This window comes from Sus scrofa, chromosome 8 (assembly GCF_054392235.1).
Source record: "Sus scrofa isolate SSC_HxYL_T2T_F1_AM1 chromosome 8, Sscrofa_HxYL_maternal_Yorkshire_Landrace_v2.0, whole genome shotgun sequence".
NCBI classification, from domain to species: Eukaryota; Metazoa; Chordata; class Mammalia; order Artiodactyla; family Suidae; genus Sus; species Sus scrofa.
This window is the reverse complement of record NC_139390.1, coordinates 30,416,167-30,429,916: the sequence shown is the minus strand read 5'-3', so window position 1 is coordinate 30,429,916 and position 13,750 is coordinate 30,416,167. Positions and strand designations below refer to the sequence as shown.

General features: G+C 40.5%; 1 protein-coding gene across 18 annotated transcripts in view; it reads right to left on the bottom strand.

Annotated features, from left to right (window-relative positions):
- WDR19 (WD repeat domain 19) overlaps nucleotides 1–13,750 on the bottom strand; it is a 92,350-nt gene that overhangs the window by 59,465 nt on the left and 19,135 nt on the right. For all 18 annotated transcript variants that reach the window (XR_014812318.1, XR_014812321.1, XR_014812320.1 and 15 more), the window contains exons 8-14: nucleotides 12,815–12,927; nucleotides 12,357–12,530; nucleotides 7,682–7,752; nucleotides 7,049–7,221; nucleotides 6,847–6,961; nucleotides 5,824–5,930; nucleotides 4,301–4,423 (exon numbers count right to left, since the gene is read on the bottom strand). Coding sequence is in view for 3 of the 18 variants with exons in the window: in XM_021101109.2 (XP_020956768.2) it covers nucleotides 4,301–4,423; nucleotides 5,824–5,930; nucleotides 6,847–6,961; nucleotides 7,049–7,221; nucleotides 7,682–7,752; nucleotides 12,357–12,530; nucleotides 12,815–12,927 (876 nt within the window). In the remaining 15 variants the exon portion in view is untranslated. The remainder of the gene's footprint in view (nucleotides 1–4,300; nucleotides 4,424–5,823; nucleotides 5,931–6,846; nucleotides 6,962–7,048; nucleotides 7,222–7,681; nucleotides 7,753–12,356; nucleotides 12,531–12,814; nucleotides 12,928–13,750) is intronic.

Here is a 13,750-nt window from a genome sequence, read left to right as displayed (position 1 = left end):
ATTCGTCTTCCCTGCATCCACATGCAAAAACAGCCAAAGCCAGGAAAGAGAACCATCCCAAAGGATTAGAGGGAACAGGGACTGTTCCCAATTGGCAGATTGGAAAACAACTCACAGGACAGAGAGTACTCAGAGTCTTGCCTCAAAAGTAAGAAATAATTAGCTGTAGATTAAGCCTGACAAAACTCAAACTGTTTCAAGTAAATTAATCGCACCCTAAAACAAAGCTCAAGAGTATTTTTATTTGTTGATTTTTGCTTTTTTAGGGCCGCACCCACGGCATATGGAGTTTGTCAGATTAGAGGTCGAATCGGAGCTACAGCTGCTGTACCACAGCCACAGCAATGCAGGATCCAAACCACGTCTGTGACCTACACCACAGCTCATGGCAACGCCAGACCCTTAACCCACTGAGCGAGGCCAGGGATCGAACCTGCAACCTCATGATTCCTAGTCGCATTTGTTTCTGCTGCACCACAACAGGAACTCCATCAAGAGTATTTTTAGGAACACAAAAACATCCAGGACCCCAAAAGGAAAAGTTACATATGCAAAGAAGCAGGAAAACATAACCCTTACTGAAGAGAATAATCAATCAATCAGAACTGATGCAGAACTGGCCCAGATATTAGAATTAGCAGATAAGGTAACTGAAACATTTATTATAACTGTCTTGTATATGCTTAAAAAGGTAAATGGAGACATTGAAGATATAAGAAACAGACTCTAATATTTCTTCTGTAGGTGAAGTACCATGTCTGAAATGAAAAACACAATGGATGAAATTACTGGGAGATTAAACATGACCAAAAAAAAAAAAAAAAAAGGGCTAGTAACCCTGAAATACAGCAGTAGAAATTATCCAAAATAAAATCAAGAAAAAAGAATTAAAACATTTAAAGAGTATCAACTAACTTAAGTGGGCTAACTTGAAGTAGTTTAATATATGTGTAATTGGAGTTTCTGAAATTGGAATGCAAACAGAGGGAGAAAAAATATTTGGAGAAATAATGGCTAAAAATGTTCCAAATTCTATTAAAATTAAAAACCCTTGGATTCAAGAAGCTCAACAACCCCAAGCACAATATGAAAATGAAACCAAGACACAATCAAATTGCTCAAAATCAGTGATAAAGACAAAATATCAAAAGCAGCCAGAGGAAGAAGATCACAAACAGAGGAACAAAGATAAGGATGAGCTGTGGTATAGGTCACAGATGTGGCTTTGCTGTGGCTGTGGCATAGGCAGTGGCTACAGCTCTGATTTGATCCCTGGCCTGGGAAGCTCCATATGCTGTGGGTATGACTCTAAAGAGACCAAAAAAAAAAAAAAAAAAAAAAAAGGAGTTCCCCTCGTGGCGCAGTGGTTAACGAATCCGACTAGGAACCATGAGGTTGCGGGTTCAGTCCCTGCCCTTGCTCAGTGGGTTGACGATCTGGCGTTGCCGTGAGCTGTGGTGTAGGTTGCAGACGCGGCTCGGATCCTGCGTTGCTGTGGCTCTGGCGTAGGCTGGTAGCTATAGCTCCGATTCGACCCCTAGCCTGGGAACCTCCATATGCCGCGGGAGCGGCCCAAGAAATAGCAACAATAACAACAACAACAAAAGACAAAAAGACAAAAAAAAAAAGAAAAAAAAAAGGAAAAGAAAAGAAAACTCTATACTGAAGCCAGACACAAGGAGTACATAGTAGATTTCATTTTATATGACTCTAAAAAATACAAACTCACTTATAGTGACAGAAAGCCCTCAGTGGGGAGGGATGGGAAGAGGACTCATAAAGGGGCATGAGAAAATTTTTGGGGGTGATGAATATGTTCACTGCTTTGATTGAGTTGATGGGTTGATGGGGTTTCACGGGTGCATACATATGTCCAAAGTTAACAAACTGAAGGCTTTAAATAGTGCAGTGTATTGTATACCAGTTATGCTTCAACAAAGCTGTTTAAAAACCCCTGATATTTTCAGAATCGCTCAAGGATGAGACATCATATGAAAACAAGATTTGGTCTTTTTTTTTTTTTTTTTTTTTTTTTGGTCCTTTTTAGGGCTGTACCCAAAGCATATGGAGGTTTCCAGGCTAGGGGTCGAATCAGAGCTGTAGCCGCCAGCCTACACCAGTAGCCACAGCAGCGTGGGATCCGAGCCGCATCTGCAACCTACACCACAGCTCACGGCAATGCCGGATCCTCAACCTACTGAGCAAGGCCAGGGATTGAACCCGAGACCTCATGGTTCCTAGTTGGATTCATTAACCACTGAGCCATGCCGGGAACTCCAGGTTTTATAACTATGTATGGTGGTGGATGTTAACTAGACTTACTGTGGTTACCATTTCACAATATATACAAATAGTGAATCATTATGCTGTACACCTAAAACTAATATGTGCTATGTCAATTATATCTCAATAAAAAAAGAGATAAATGCTGCGTTATTGGCAAACTACTATGCTTTGAGTTCTTCCTTTAAGATGCTGTGTAGCATAGTGGGAAAGGTAGATACTCCGTCAGGAAACCCTGCTTGCTAATCCCACCTCTACAAACTTACTAACCTCTTCTTCAGGGTCCTTGTCTCAAAAACTCCCTTGCTTTTTTTGTTTGTTTGTTTTTTTAGGGCTGCACCCGCAGCATGTGGAGGTTCCACGGGTTAGGAGTTGAACTGAAGCTGTAGCTGCCGGCCTATACCAGAGCCACAGCAACGCAGGATCCGAGCCTTGCCTGTGACCTACACCACAGCTCATGGCAGAGTCGGATCCTAAACCCACTGAGGAAGGCCAGGGATCAAACCCATGTCCTCATGGATGCTAGTCAGGTTCCCTAACTGCTAAGCCACAATGGGAACTCCTCCCTTGCTTATTTTATAGAGTTAATGAGATAGAATAAGTGAGATCTAAGCTTTATAAACAGTTCCATGTCATACAAATGTACTATATGTATTCATTATTTACCATATTACTTGCCACTTGCTCTGATACACAAGACCTACCCTCCTTGTGTATATTAGCACAAAGACTGATTATTTTAGGCCAAACTTAAATTTAAAACATCTCTGGTGCAAAGGGATTGGCGGCATTTCTGCAGTGCCAGGACAGTTTTGATTCCCAGCCTGGCACAGTGGGTTAAAGGATCTGGTATTGCTATAGCTGTGGCATAGGTTGCAACTGCAGCTTGGATCTAATTCTTGGCCTGAAAACTATGTATGCTGTGAGGCGGCCAAAAAGGGGGAAAAAAAGTCTCTCTTACAGCAGTAAGCATGTTTTAAAATATGCTCTTTTTAAAAAACAATATGAGAAAATGGAATCTTTGAAACAGTGAATGATTGTTTTTCTGATGTGGAAAACAAGGTTTTATGGTTTGTTCGTTCAACCAACTTTGCTTAATTCTTCTAGAGGATAAACAAAGTAATAGGTATAATATGCTTTGAAAAATCTTTGCAAACCTTTTTTACCAATATAAGATGCTATTACTACAACTATGTTTTATGTACAAGTGTAATGTAATATTTAGAAGTATTGCTGGCTCAAAAGACCAAAAGATTGAAGTGGGATTTTAATATTTATTAAATGCCCACGAAGTGTAATCATTGGCAATCTAAAGTTGAATGAGGTGTCCAGACTCATAGACTTTGAAAACCTTATGGTTACCAAAAGGGACAGGTTGGGAGGTGGGAGTGGACTGGGGGTTTGGGATTGGCATACGCACACCGAGGTATATGGAATGACTGGCCAACGGGGACCTGCTATATAGCACAGAGAACTCTACCAGGTATTCTATGATGATCTACGTGGGAAAAGAATCTGAGAGAGAATGGATATGTGTATATATAAATGACTGGGTCACTTCCGTGTATAGCGGAAATTATCAGAGCCTTGTATATTAACGATACTTCAATAAAAAAAGAAGCTTTCCAGGGAGAAAAAGAATGTAAAATAATAAAGTTGAACCAAGTGTCTTACGTTTGTCATCACATTAAATCCTTAAAGCATCTAGGTAAGGAATATGAGGCTGGGAAGCATCAAACACAGCTAGCAAGTAGGAAAACTGCTATTTGAGTCCAGGTTTTCCAGACTCCAAAGTCTGCCCTTTTCGCTAAGCCATAAAAATTGCTTATAACCACAAAAGCACTTGATATTGGCAAACATGCCGCCTATGTGCTCTCCATAAGTATATCATGTTTATAGTTATACATATAATATCTATATTATATATGTGTATATACACATGCATATAATAAGTGCATCTTATTCAGTAAAAATGAGAAATTCCCCCATGCTCTATTTTAGAGAAGACAGTACGTACATCTGTGCCATAGATGAGGAAATCACTAGTTAAGGCATGACATAAAATACGGCACTTATCATCCACTGCCGGGAAGAGTCGAGTCTCACGTTCTTCTTGCGCATCCAACACTTCACTTTCTATCTAGAACATAAAGAATAACAGTGGCTCACAGATTTATCCGAATAAACCTGGTCTGAAGTATCTAGAGGGTAGGGGAGTGTCTTTTTAAGTTCAACTAACCATTCAGACTCCCCAGACTGCCACAGAGCGGTTTACTTAAGCAAGGGATCAGGTAGGAACCCAGCCTGGCAGCAGGGAGCCCCGGACATCCCTTTTAATGGGAACAGTCTTCACAGCAGGCTCTGCAGTTGTCTAGTAGCTCATCTCTTTGGCTTCCCAGAAGCAAAGAGCCAAGAAATAGATGTGGAAGCTGCCCCAGCTGAGAAGCCCCATCGTCCAGGTGCCAGTATCTCTTGAACAACTCAACAGGCATGGTTTCAAGGTCCCCACAGGTGATGTGCCCAAATCTGCGGTTCAGTGAATTCCAGGAACCCAGACACATGGTGTTCCCATCAGTTTTTTTTTTTTTTTTTTTTTTTTTGCCATTTCTTGGGCCGCTCCCGCAGCATATGGAGGTTCCCAGGCTAGGGGTCAAATCGGAAACTGTAGCCACCGGCCTACACAAGAGCCACAGCAACTTGGGATCCGAGCCTTGTCTGCAACCTACACCACAGCTCATGGCAACGCCGGATCCCTAACCCACTGAGCAAGGCCAGGGATGGAACCCGCAACCTCATGGTTCCCAGTCGGATTCGTTAACCACTGAGCCATGACGGGAACTCCTCCCATCAGTTTTTAGTTTACTTCAAGTTCCTTCTAGATGCAATTTATGTAACCAAGCGGGACCCTGTGGGGTCTTTCTGGAACAGACCCTTCCCTCGTATCCTCTGCTTTAGCTCTTCTCTGCAGGACCTAGATAACAGCATCGGATGTACATTTCCTACATATTTTACAGATGCTAATATCCTCAGCAAATGCAAGAAATTAACTACTTGATCAGAAGCACATAGCCCCCAGACCTACTGGCACCTAACGTTGATAATATTAACCCCTGTGACATCGCCCTGTTACCTCACCATCAACCCGTCAGAGAACTGTGCGCCAGTTCATCACAGACCCTGGGAGACTGCACTTTCCTTCACCACAACCCAGTTTGTCAGTAAATTGGCTTTACTGTGAGCAGGAGAGCAGAGCCGAGTAGACCCAAGTTTGGTTCGGTAACATTTACCGTCATTTTTATCACAGGCGATGTTGTGAGTAGCACAGTTGATACTCGTGGCACAGTCAGGTTGAGAACAGAGCTGGAGAATTGAACTGAACATCTCATGCAGAAGCATCAGGAGTTTTGGTAATCCTTTATCCTCTGCTGGCTTTCTAGCTAGTCTGTACATGGTTGCTTCTTGACCAACATTCTTGATAACAAAACTGTTCACTGTCAAGACTTATCTGAGCAGCCTCCAGGACATCAACATTATACTTACCAAGTGTAACTGCACTTTGCCTTCAAAAAGTGCAGCTGCATAGTCAGAATGAAGGCAAATGCTGGCTACTGTCCCCAGATATTCCATATCTTTTAATTTTTTAACAGCTGCAGAATAAAAACAAAACCAAACACATTAATATATAAATAATATTATCTAATATAATGAGTTGCAAGTACGTTTTAAATGTATGCCTTTGCAAGAATATTCTGTACCTAAAATTTTTATCTTTGCCATTCTAAAGAAAATCTTAGTGGCCATATAAATTTGTCTCCAGGAATTCCATAGTGGTTCACATGAAACAAAGCAATATGGTTCTTCCTTTTTTTTTTTTTTTTTTTTTTTGTCTTTTGTCTGTTTAGGGCTACAGCTGCAGCATATGGAGGTTTCTGGGCTAGAGGTCTAATAGGAGCTATAGCCACAGCAACTCGGAATCCGAGCCTCATCTGTGACCTACACCACAGCTCATGTCAATGCCAGATTCTCAGCCCACTGAGGGAGGCCAGGGATTGAACCCGCAGCCTCATGGTTCCTAGTTGGATTCATTTCCGCTGTGCCAAGACGGGAACTCCAAAACAAAGTAACATGAAGTAAAAACCATATACAAAACAACCAAAGATTAAACCTCAGAGACCATAAGCTTAGTAGAATACTCAGATTATCGAAGAATTCTCAGGTTGTCTCAGGTAAAGAATAAAACCTTTCCAAAAATTATGCACTTTTTTTTTTTATAGGAGTTACAAAACTATTAAACTAAGAAAGAGATGTCCACAGAAAGAAGAGCGAAAGACTTGGTCTTAAAGGAAGCGATCGGGGCTTCCCAAATAAAAACAGCAAATGGAGCTCCCTGGTGGCTCAGCAGGTTAAGGATCCAGCACTGTTGCTGCTGTGGTTTGGGTTGCTGCTCTGGCGCAGGTTTGATCTTGGCCCACGAACTTTCCCATTCTGTGAGTGAGGCAAAAAACAAAAACAAAACCCCAGAAATTATAAGATAGATAAGAAAACAATTGGATTGAGACTTGCCGTTCTCTTCAAGGACATAAAACCAAGCTCGATTATTCATTCCCACAGCCAGGTGATAAAGCCCCACTGCTACAAAGTTGGGTTCCACGTGGACAGAAACTGTGACCGGTAGCTCCTGTAATAGACAAACCTAACAGTAGTAAATCAACTGTTGCAACAGTTTTGATTTTATTCATAAATAAAAATAATGCCATTTTCATACTCCTTCAACGGGGTTGGCCACAGTGACTTCGAGGAGGGAGGTGAGATACGCAATCCTGGTGCTGCAGGCATCGCCCAGGATGGGGAGCTTGGTCAGGAAAACGTGGAGCGAGCCGCTCTGGGTAGAAAGTGCCAGCAACTGGCCATCCTCTGTCCAGGACAAGGTGCCCAACCCTGAAACAATTGACAAAATAAAGGATTATTCAAAAACAGATACACTGTTGCAGGCAAATAAGCGAATGTTCTCACACTTCAGCTACCAGAGGTGTAAAAATCTTCAAATTTTAGAAATAGCTTTAAATGTCTTTATTGAGACGAGGATGTACGCCTTGCACTGGCTTATGAACATGGACCCTGATTCATTCAGAGGGAACATCTCTAAGAATTTAGATTTTACAACTAGAATTGGGATAAAATGCACCAAAAATCTTTGAATCAAAGTAGACTTGATATTTTTCTAGTCAAGGAGTAGGACGCAACATAATGACTAAAATAAGGAGGCTATTTTGGGGAACTCAGGTGAAAGGCATTCGTTTTATTCTTCCTACAGTTTATGCACACCATACAACAGCAGACACCTTACTCCCTGTAACCGAAATGCTAAAATGTCAATCTGCTTCAGGAAAATCGATACCTTTATTTTCATCATCCAGGTTGATGATAGCATACATGTCTTTTAAGTCTGCCAAGTCATGGATTTTAATGCTGAAAAATAAAAAAGACATACCTTGAATATGAGCGCTAAATAAAATTGTTTTTGTTCGCAATTTTAAGCTATAGAACAAGGGGAATGTTCTCCCCAAAAGGGATGTGTAGGAGGATCGACTGGGTTAAGGCCAGAAAATATTAAAATTTCTACATGTAATGATGTTTTACCTTTAAAATTTTTGTGTTTTGTTTTTTTTTGTGTGTGTTTTTTTTTTTTTTTTTTTTTTTTTTGAGATAGGGGAGAAGCTGAGTTTTCTGATCTATACCTTCGGGAACAAGGTGGGAGTTATGCTGAAGCACATTCCCCTAAGCAGTCCTGATCACTGTAAGATCAAAGAGGTTTCTCTTTGCAATGTGCCCTCCTCCCCAACCTCGCTCCAGGAGTTCTTTCCTATAAGAAGTGAAGTGCATAGAAAGAGCATTCGATTTGGGATCACAAGGCCTAGGTTGAAAGCTCTACAAAATGGGGACATGGAGAGTTCCCGTTGTGGAGCAGCAGAAACAAATCCGACTAGTATCCATGAAGCTGTGGGTTCAATCCCTGGCCTTGCTCAGTGGGTTGAGGATCTGGCGTTGCCATGAGCTGTGGTGTAGGTCGCAGATAATGGCTCAGATCCTGAGTTGCTGTGGTGTGCGGCTAGCAGCTGTAGCTCTGATTCGACCTCTAGCCTGGGAACTTCCACATGCTGCAGATACAGCCTTAAAAAGCAAAAAAACAAAAACAAACAAACAAAAAAAACCCAAAAAACGGGGAGGGGGGGACATAATGTTACTTCATAGGGTTATTGGGAAGAATGAGCAGGCTAATAATGCACACAAAAGCTGTGTAGCACAATGTTGGGACCTCGCAATATTTCTTTCTTCTCATCTTCCTCTCTCCTTCCTTCCCGTGCTTCTCCCTTATATATTTTCCCTTATTGTTTTCATTTAAACTTTGAATTTTGATGTAATTATGGGTCCACACACAGTTGTAAGAAATAGCAGAGATTCTGTGTACCTTTTCCCTTTTCCCAAAGGTAATAACATGAACAACTATAGTAGAATAACCAGGATTTTGACATTGATACAATCCATGAATCTTATTGAGATGCCGGCAGTTTTACATGTATTCATGGTGAGTGTGTATGTGTGTGTTTAATTCTATGCAATTTTATCTCTGTTCTAATCTATTTTTATCTATTTTTCAATTCCTCTTGTTGTGCGTTGTTGAACCATAGCTCATCAACCAGCACCCCATGTTCTAACTCATAAATGTCCATCTGACAAACTCGTAAACTTATAGTTTGAGATATAATTAACATGCAGCAGTGTGTAATTTAAAGTGTACAGCATAATTATTTGACTTGCATACATCATGAAATTATCACAGTAAGTTTCAGGAACACTCATCATCCCAGATAGAAACCAAAAAATCATAACAAAGTCTTTTATTTCCTTGCTGATCTTCTGTCTAGTTATTCTATACATTAGTGAAAATGGGATACTGAAGTCTCCAACTATTAATATTAAATTGTCTCGTTCTCCCTTCAATTCTATCAGTTTTCATTTCACGTATTTTGGAGCTCTGTTGTTAGATACAGACTCATTTAGCGCTATCCTATCTGATCAATGTGCACTATCTGCCTTTATTCCTGGTAATTTTCTTTGCTCTTTGTCTGATATCAATATAGCGATCCCAGCTTCCTTTGGATTACTGTTTACATCCTCTATTTCCATCTTTTTGCTTTTACTTAGTTACATCATTATATCGTTATATTTGAAGTGAGTAAACAGCATATGATAGAGCATATCATAAAAGCATTATGATAGAACCCTTCAAAAATTCCACTCTAACAGTCTATGTCTAATAACTTTGCCATTATATAGTCATTGCAGTTGTTGTTAGAGTTTAGGTCTACGGTTTTATTATTTGTTTGCTATTTGTTCCTTCTCTCTTTTGCTCCTTTCTCTTTTCTTGGCTTCTTTCAGACTTGAACATTTTGTAGCATTTCATTTTCATTTATTTACTGGGCTTTTGTATCTATCTCTTTGTACACACTTCTTATGGTTGCTCTAGATCACAACATACACGTTAAATTTCTCAGTCTATTTAGAATATTTTACCACTTTAAGCAGAATGTAGAATTCTTCACCTACAAGATCTTTAGCCTCTCCCCTTGATGCTGTAGTTGTGTATATTGCATCTTCATGCACTACACACACTATCAGACAATATTATAATTTTTGCTTTCAATAGCCACATATGCTAAAGATCCCCAAAGAAAAAAGAAGTCTATTCTACTTACCCAGCTATTAACCATTTCTGTCGATTTTATTATTTATGTTCCAAATTTCCTTCCGTCATCTGTTATCTCCTATTTGAAGCACTTCTTTCAGTGATATGTTTAGAGCAGATCTACCAGCAATAAACACCCTTCAGTTTCTTGCATCTGAGAACCTTTCATTTTACCTTCATTGCTGATGGCTATTTTCACTGGATATAAAATTTCAATGGACAGTTCTTTTCCTCCAGCACTCTAACAATGCTGTGATGTCTCCTTTGATCTCTATGGTTTATGGTGAGAAATCTGCTGTCGTTCAAATGTTCTCTGGCTGCTTTCGAAATTTCTTCTTTGCCTTTCGTTTCTAGCCATTTGATTATGATGATTATATATGATATATGATGATTATATATGATATGACTATATATTTGCATGTATCCTTTGGGGATTTGCTGAGCTTCTATGATATATAGGTTTATGTCTTTTGTCAACCATGAGACGTTTCCAGCCATCATTTCTGAGACTTCTCTGACACAAATGTTAGATCTTTCGGTAGTTTCATAGGTCCCTGAGGCTGTGCTCATTTTGTTCCAATCATTTTTTCCTCTGTGTTCAGAATGGATATTTCTATTGCTCTACCTCCAAGTTCACCAACTTTTTTACTCCATGACCTTCATTGTAGTATTATATACACTGAATTAATTACATTTTTTTCAGTCCAAGAATTTTCATTTGGTTCATTATAGGCTCTATTTCTTTCCCGAGATTATGTTTCTGTTTTGAGAACACTAGTCCTTACCTCTTGGAGCATTTTTTAAATGGTGCTATTTGTATTATCTTGGCATTGGTGTCTTTTGATTGCCTTTCCCCAAGTGAGTTGAAATTTTCCTGATTCTTCATATGTCAAGTAATTTGGGGTTATATTCTAGACATTTTGAATATTACGAAACTCTGTCTTGTTTAAATCCCATGGAGAAGGTTAATTTTTTTTTTCCTTTTAAGCAGGCAATGAGCCCAGTTGGGTTCAGGCCACATAATTCAACTAGGCTTCTGTGGCTTATGGTTTCAGTGTCAGTTTCATTTTCGAAGCCTTTGCAGTGGTATTCCGCTATGTCCCTGTATGGCCCACTCAGTGGCCAGTATAGCACCTAGACTTCTGTTTTCAAAGTCTTTGGTATGTGTTTAGGATGTGAAACACATACACACAGCTCAGGGATTTATAGGGTTGCTTTCCAGAGTTCCTTTTTCTCCAGGACCTCCCTGGTATATTCTGGTTCTCTGGGGCTCCCTCTTCTAGTCTAGTCTTTCAATAGGAAATCTGGGGCTCTCACTGCCCTGTTTTGCCTTGTACTTCCTACAACTGCACCTCTACCTGTGGCCAAGCAGTGGGAGGATAGAGAGAAAAATAAACAACAGAGGTGTGTGCCATCTTCCTAAGACCACAACTCCTCCGATTGAAGAGGAGGGTTACCCTCCATCAAAGTTTTCAGTGTCTGTGGGTTCTTGCTGCCACTGCCATGATCAAACTGCTCGGTGGCTGGGGCGGGAAAGAACAAAGAAAGAAAGAAAAAAGTGCTGCGGCATAGGCCAGCGGCTACAGCTCAGATTTGGCCCCTAGCTTGGGAAATGCCATATGCCTCAGGTGCAGCCCTAAAAAAAGAAAAAGAAAACGGGGGGATTTCCCCAACTCTCTGAGTATTTGGAGTTCTCTTTCCTGCAACCTGAGGCTGAACTAGAGAGCTTCTCTCAGAGCTCTGCCTCTGCTCCAGTGTTTCCTTCCAGGTTTCAGGCTGCCTTACGTCCTGCCTGAGAGAGACCAGGAGACAAATGGGAGACTCACTGCTAGCTCAGGTGTATTTCAACTTCCAGTCATCTTCTTATTTTTCCTTAAATAGCTGTCCACTGATCCTGTTCAGGTTTGACAGCTGTATTCAGTGAGAGAGACGGGGTGGAGCGTGCTTATGCCATGGACTAAATCCAATGGTAGGTTGCAGGTATGGCCACGCTGGATTCTTCAACCCCCTGTGCCAGGCCAGCAATCAAGCCGTTGCAGTCAGATTCTTAACCCACTGTGCCAGGGCAGGAACGCCACTGAAGTGCCTGTTTCAAAGTCAGTCTTCAAGCATACTCCATTTTAGGGTTTGTATTTAGTACACATTTAGTATTTTAGGCTTTGCCCTGAGTGTTAAAGGCAGAGGTAAAGGCATCTTAGATGTTTTCCATTGCAGACATGTCCTAACAGTGTCAGTATGGTGGATAAATATGAGCTAACAATGTCTTGTTGACTCTCCTGAATATTCCTTATACAAGCGTTCCTGGGAGTATGCGAATATAACTTACCAGTTATCGCCACATGTAGCAGCTTTGTTAAGGGTCTGTGATACAGCAATACTGGTGAGACTATCCTTATGATCATGAGCCTGAAATATCTCTTGACCGATCTCTCGAACATGAGTGGAAATGACCACAAAAATGCCACGTGAAAAACCAATCATGATATAGCCATCACCATACCTACAGCAGCAAAGACAATAATACAGTAAAAATGGAGATTAACTACCATTGGCGATATGGTAAATAAGCAAGTACCTTAAAACTAAGGGATCAGAGAACGTAATTTATCAAGGCTAGGATAAATTAATAGCTAATAGGCTAGGTAGTTTCACATTCTCAATTGGAGACTGTAATCCAGCAAATGTTATATATGGAAGTGAAAATGTTGTAGACAAAAATTAAATATACTATAATGAGTAAGGAGAAACATGGAATATCTTTCTGTAATGAGCTTTTGTACATACCAACTATAACAGACAATGTTGCCATACTGCTGCTGAAACTCCAGATCAATTGGGTTGTCTGGTTCACTCAGATTAAAAAGAAACAAAGTTTTCTTGCCAACAACTACACTTATCTGCCAGGAGAGATTAAGAGATTATGAAATGAATTACTTAGCACTTCATGAAAAGACTAACAAGCATTTCTAAACAGCAGAAACCTAATTTATAAATGAACCAAATTTAGAGTGTTAAATGTTATAATTAGTAAGCTAACAATGTGACTAACTCCAAACATTTGTAACATTTTACTAATACATAGTCTGGGAAGGCTCCTTGGCTTTACACACATCTAATATACCCTCCCAAGTACACTAGAATAGCTTGATGGGGAGTTTCCATCTTGGCTCAGCAGGAAGTGAATCTGACTAGCATCCATGAGGACAGAGGTTCGATCCCTGGCCTTGCTCAGTGGGTTAGGGATCCAGCGCTGCGGTGAGCTGTGGTGTAGGTTGCAAACACAGCTCGGATCTGGCGTTGCTGTGGCTATGGCATGGGTCTGTGGCTGCAGCTCCAATTGAACCCTAGCTTGAGAACCTCCATATGCTTTGGGTGCGGCGCTAAAAAGCACCCTTCTCCCCCCCCCCACAAAAAAAAAAAAAAAACAGCTTGATGGGATAACTTTAAAATTCTCTATACCTCTAGAAAGAGTACTGTGCAGGAATGTAAGTCTGACATAGTTCCATTGAAACTGAATTCATGTTCAGAGTACAGAGTCTTCTATTCTAAGGCTATCTGATTTGGATTTTTGAGCCATCTGGGATTACATGTTCACACAGTACAGATAATCTAGCTTGGCTTTTTATATCATCACTCTTTCTATCACCTGCAGGGCACTGGTCAATGTGGCTAGACTAGTATCCTTTTGCTACTCATAAGTAAAGGCTTAACTGCAATTCT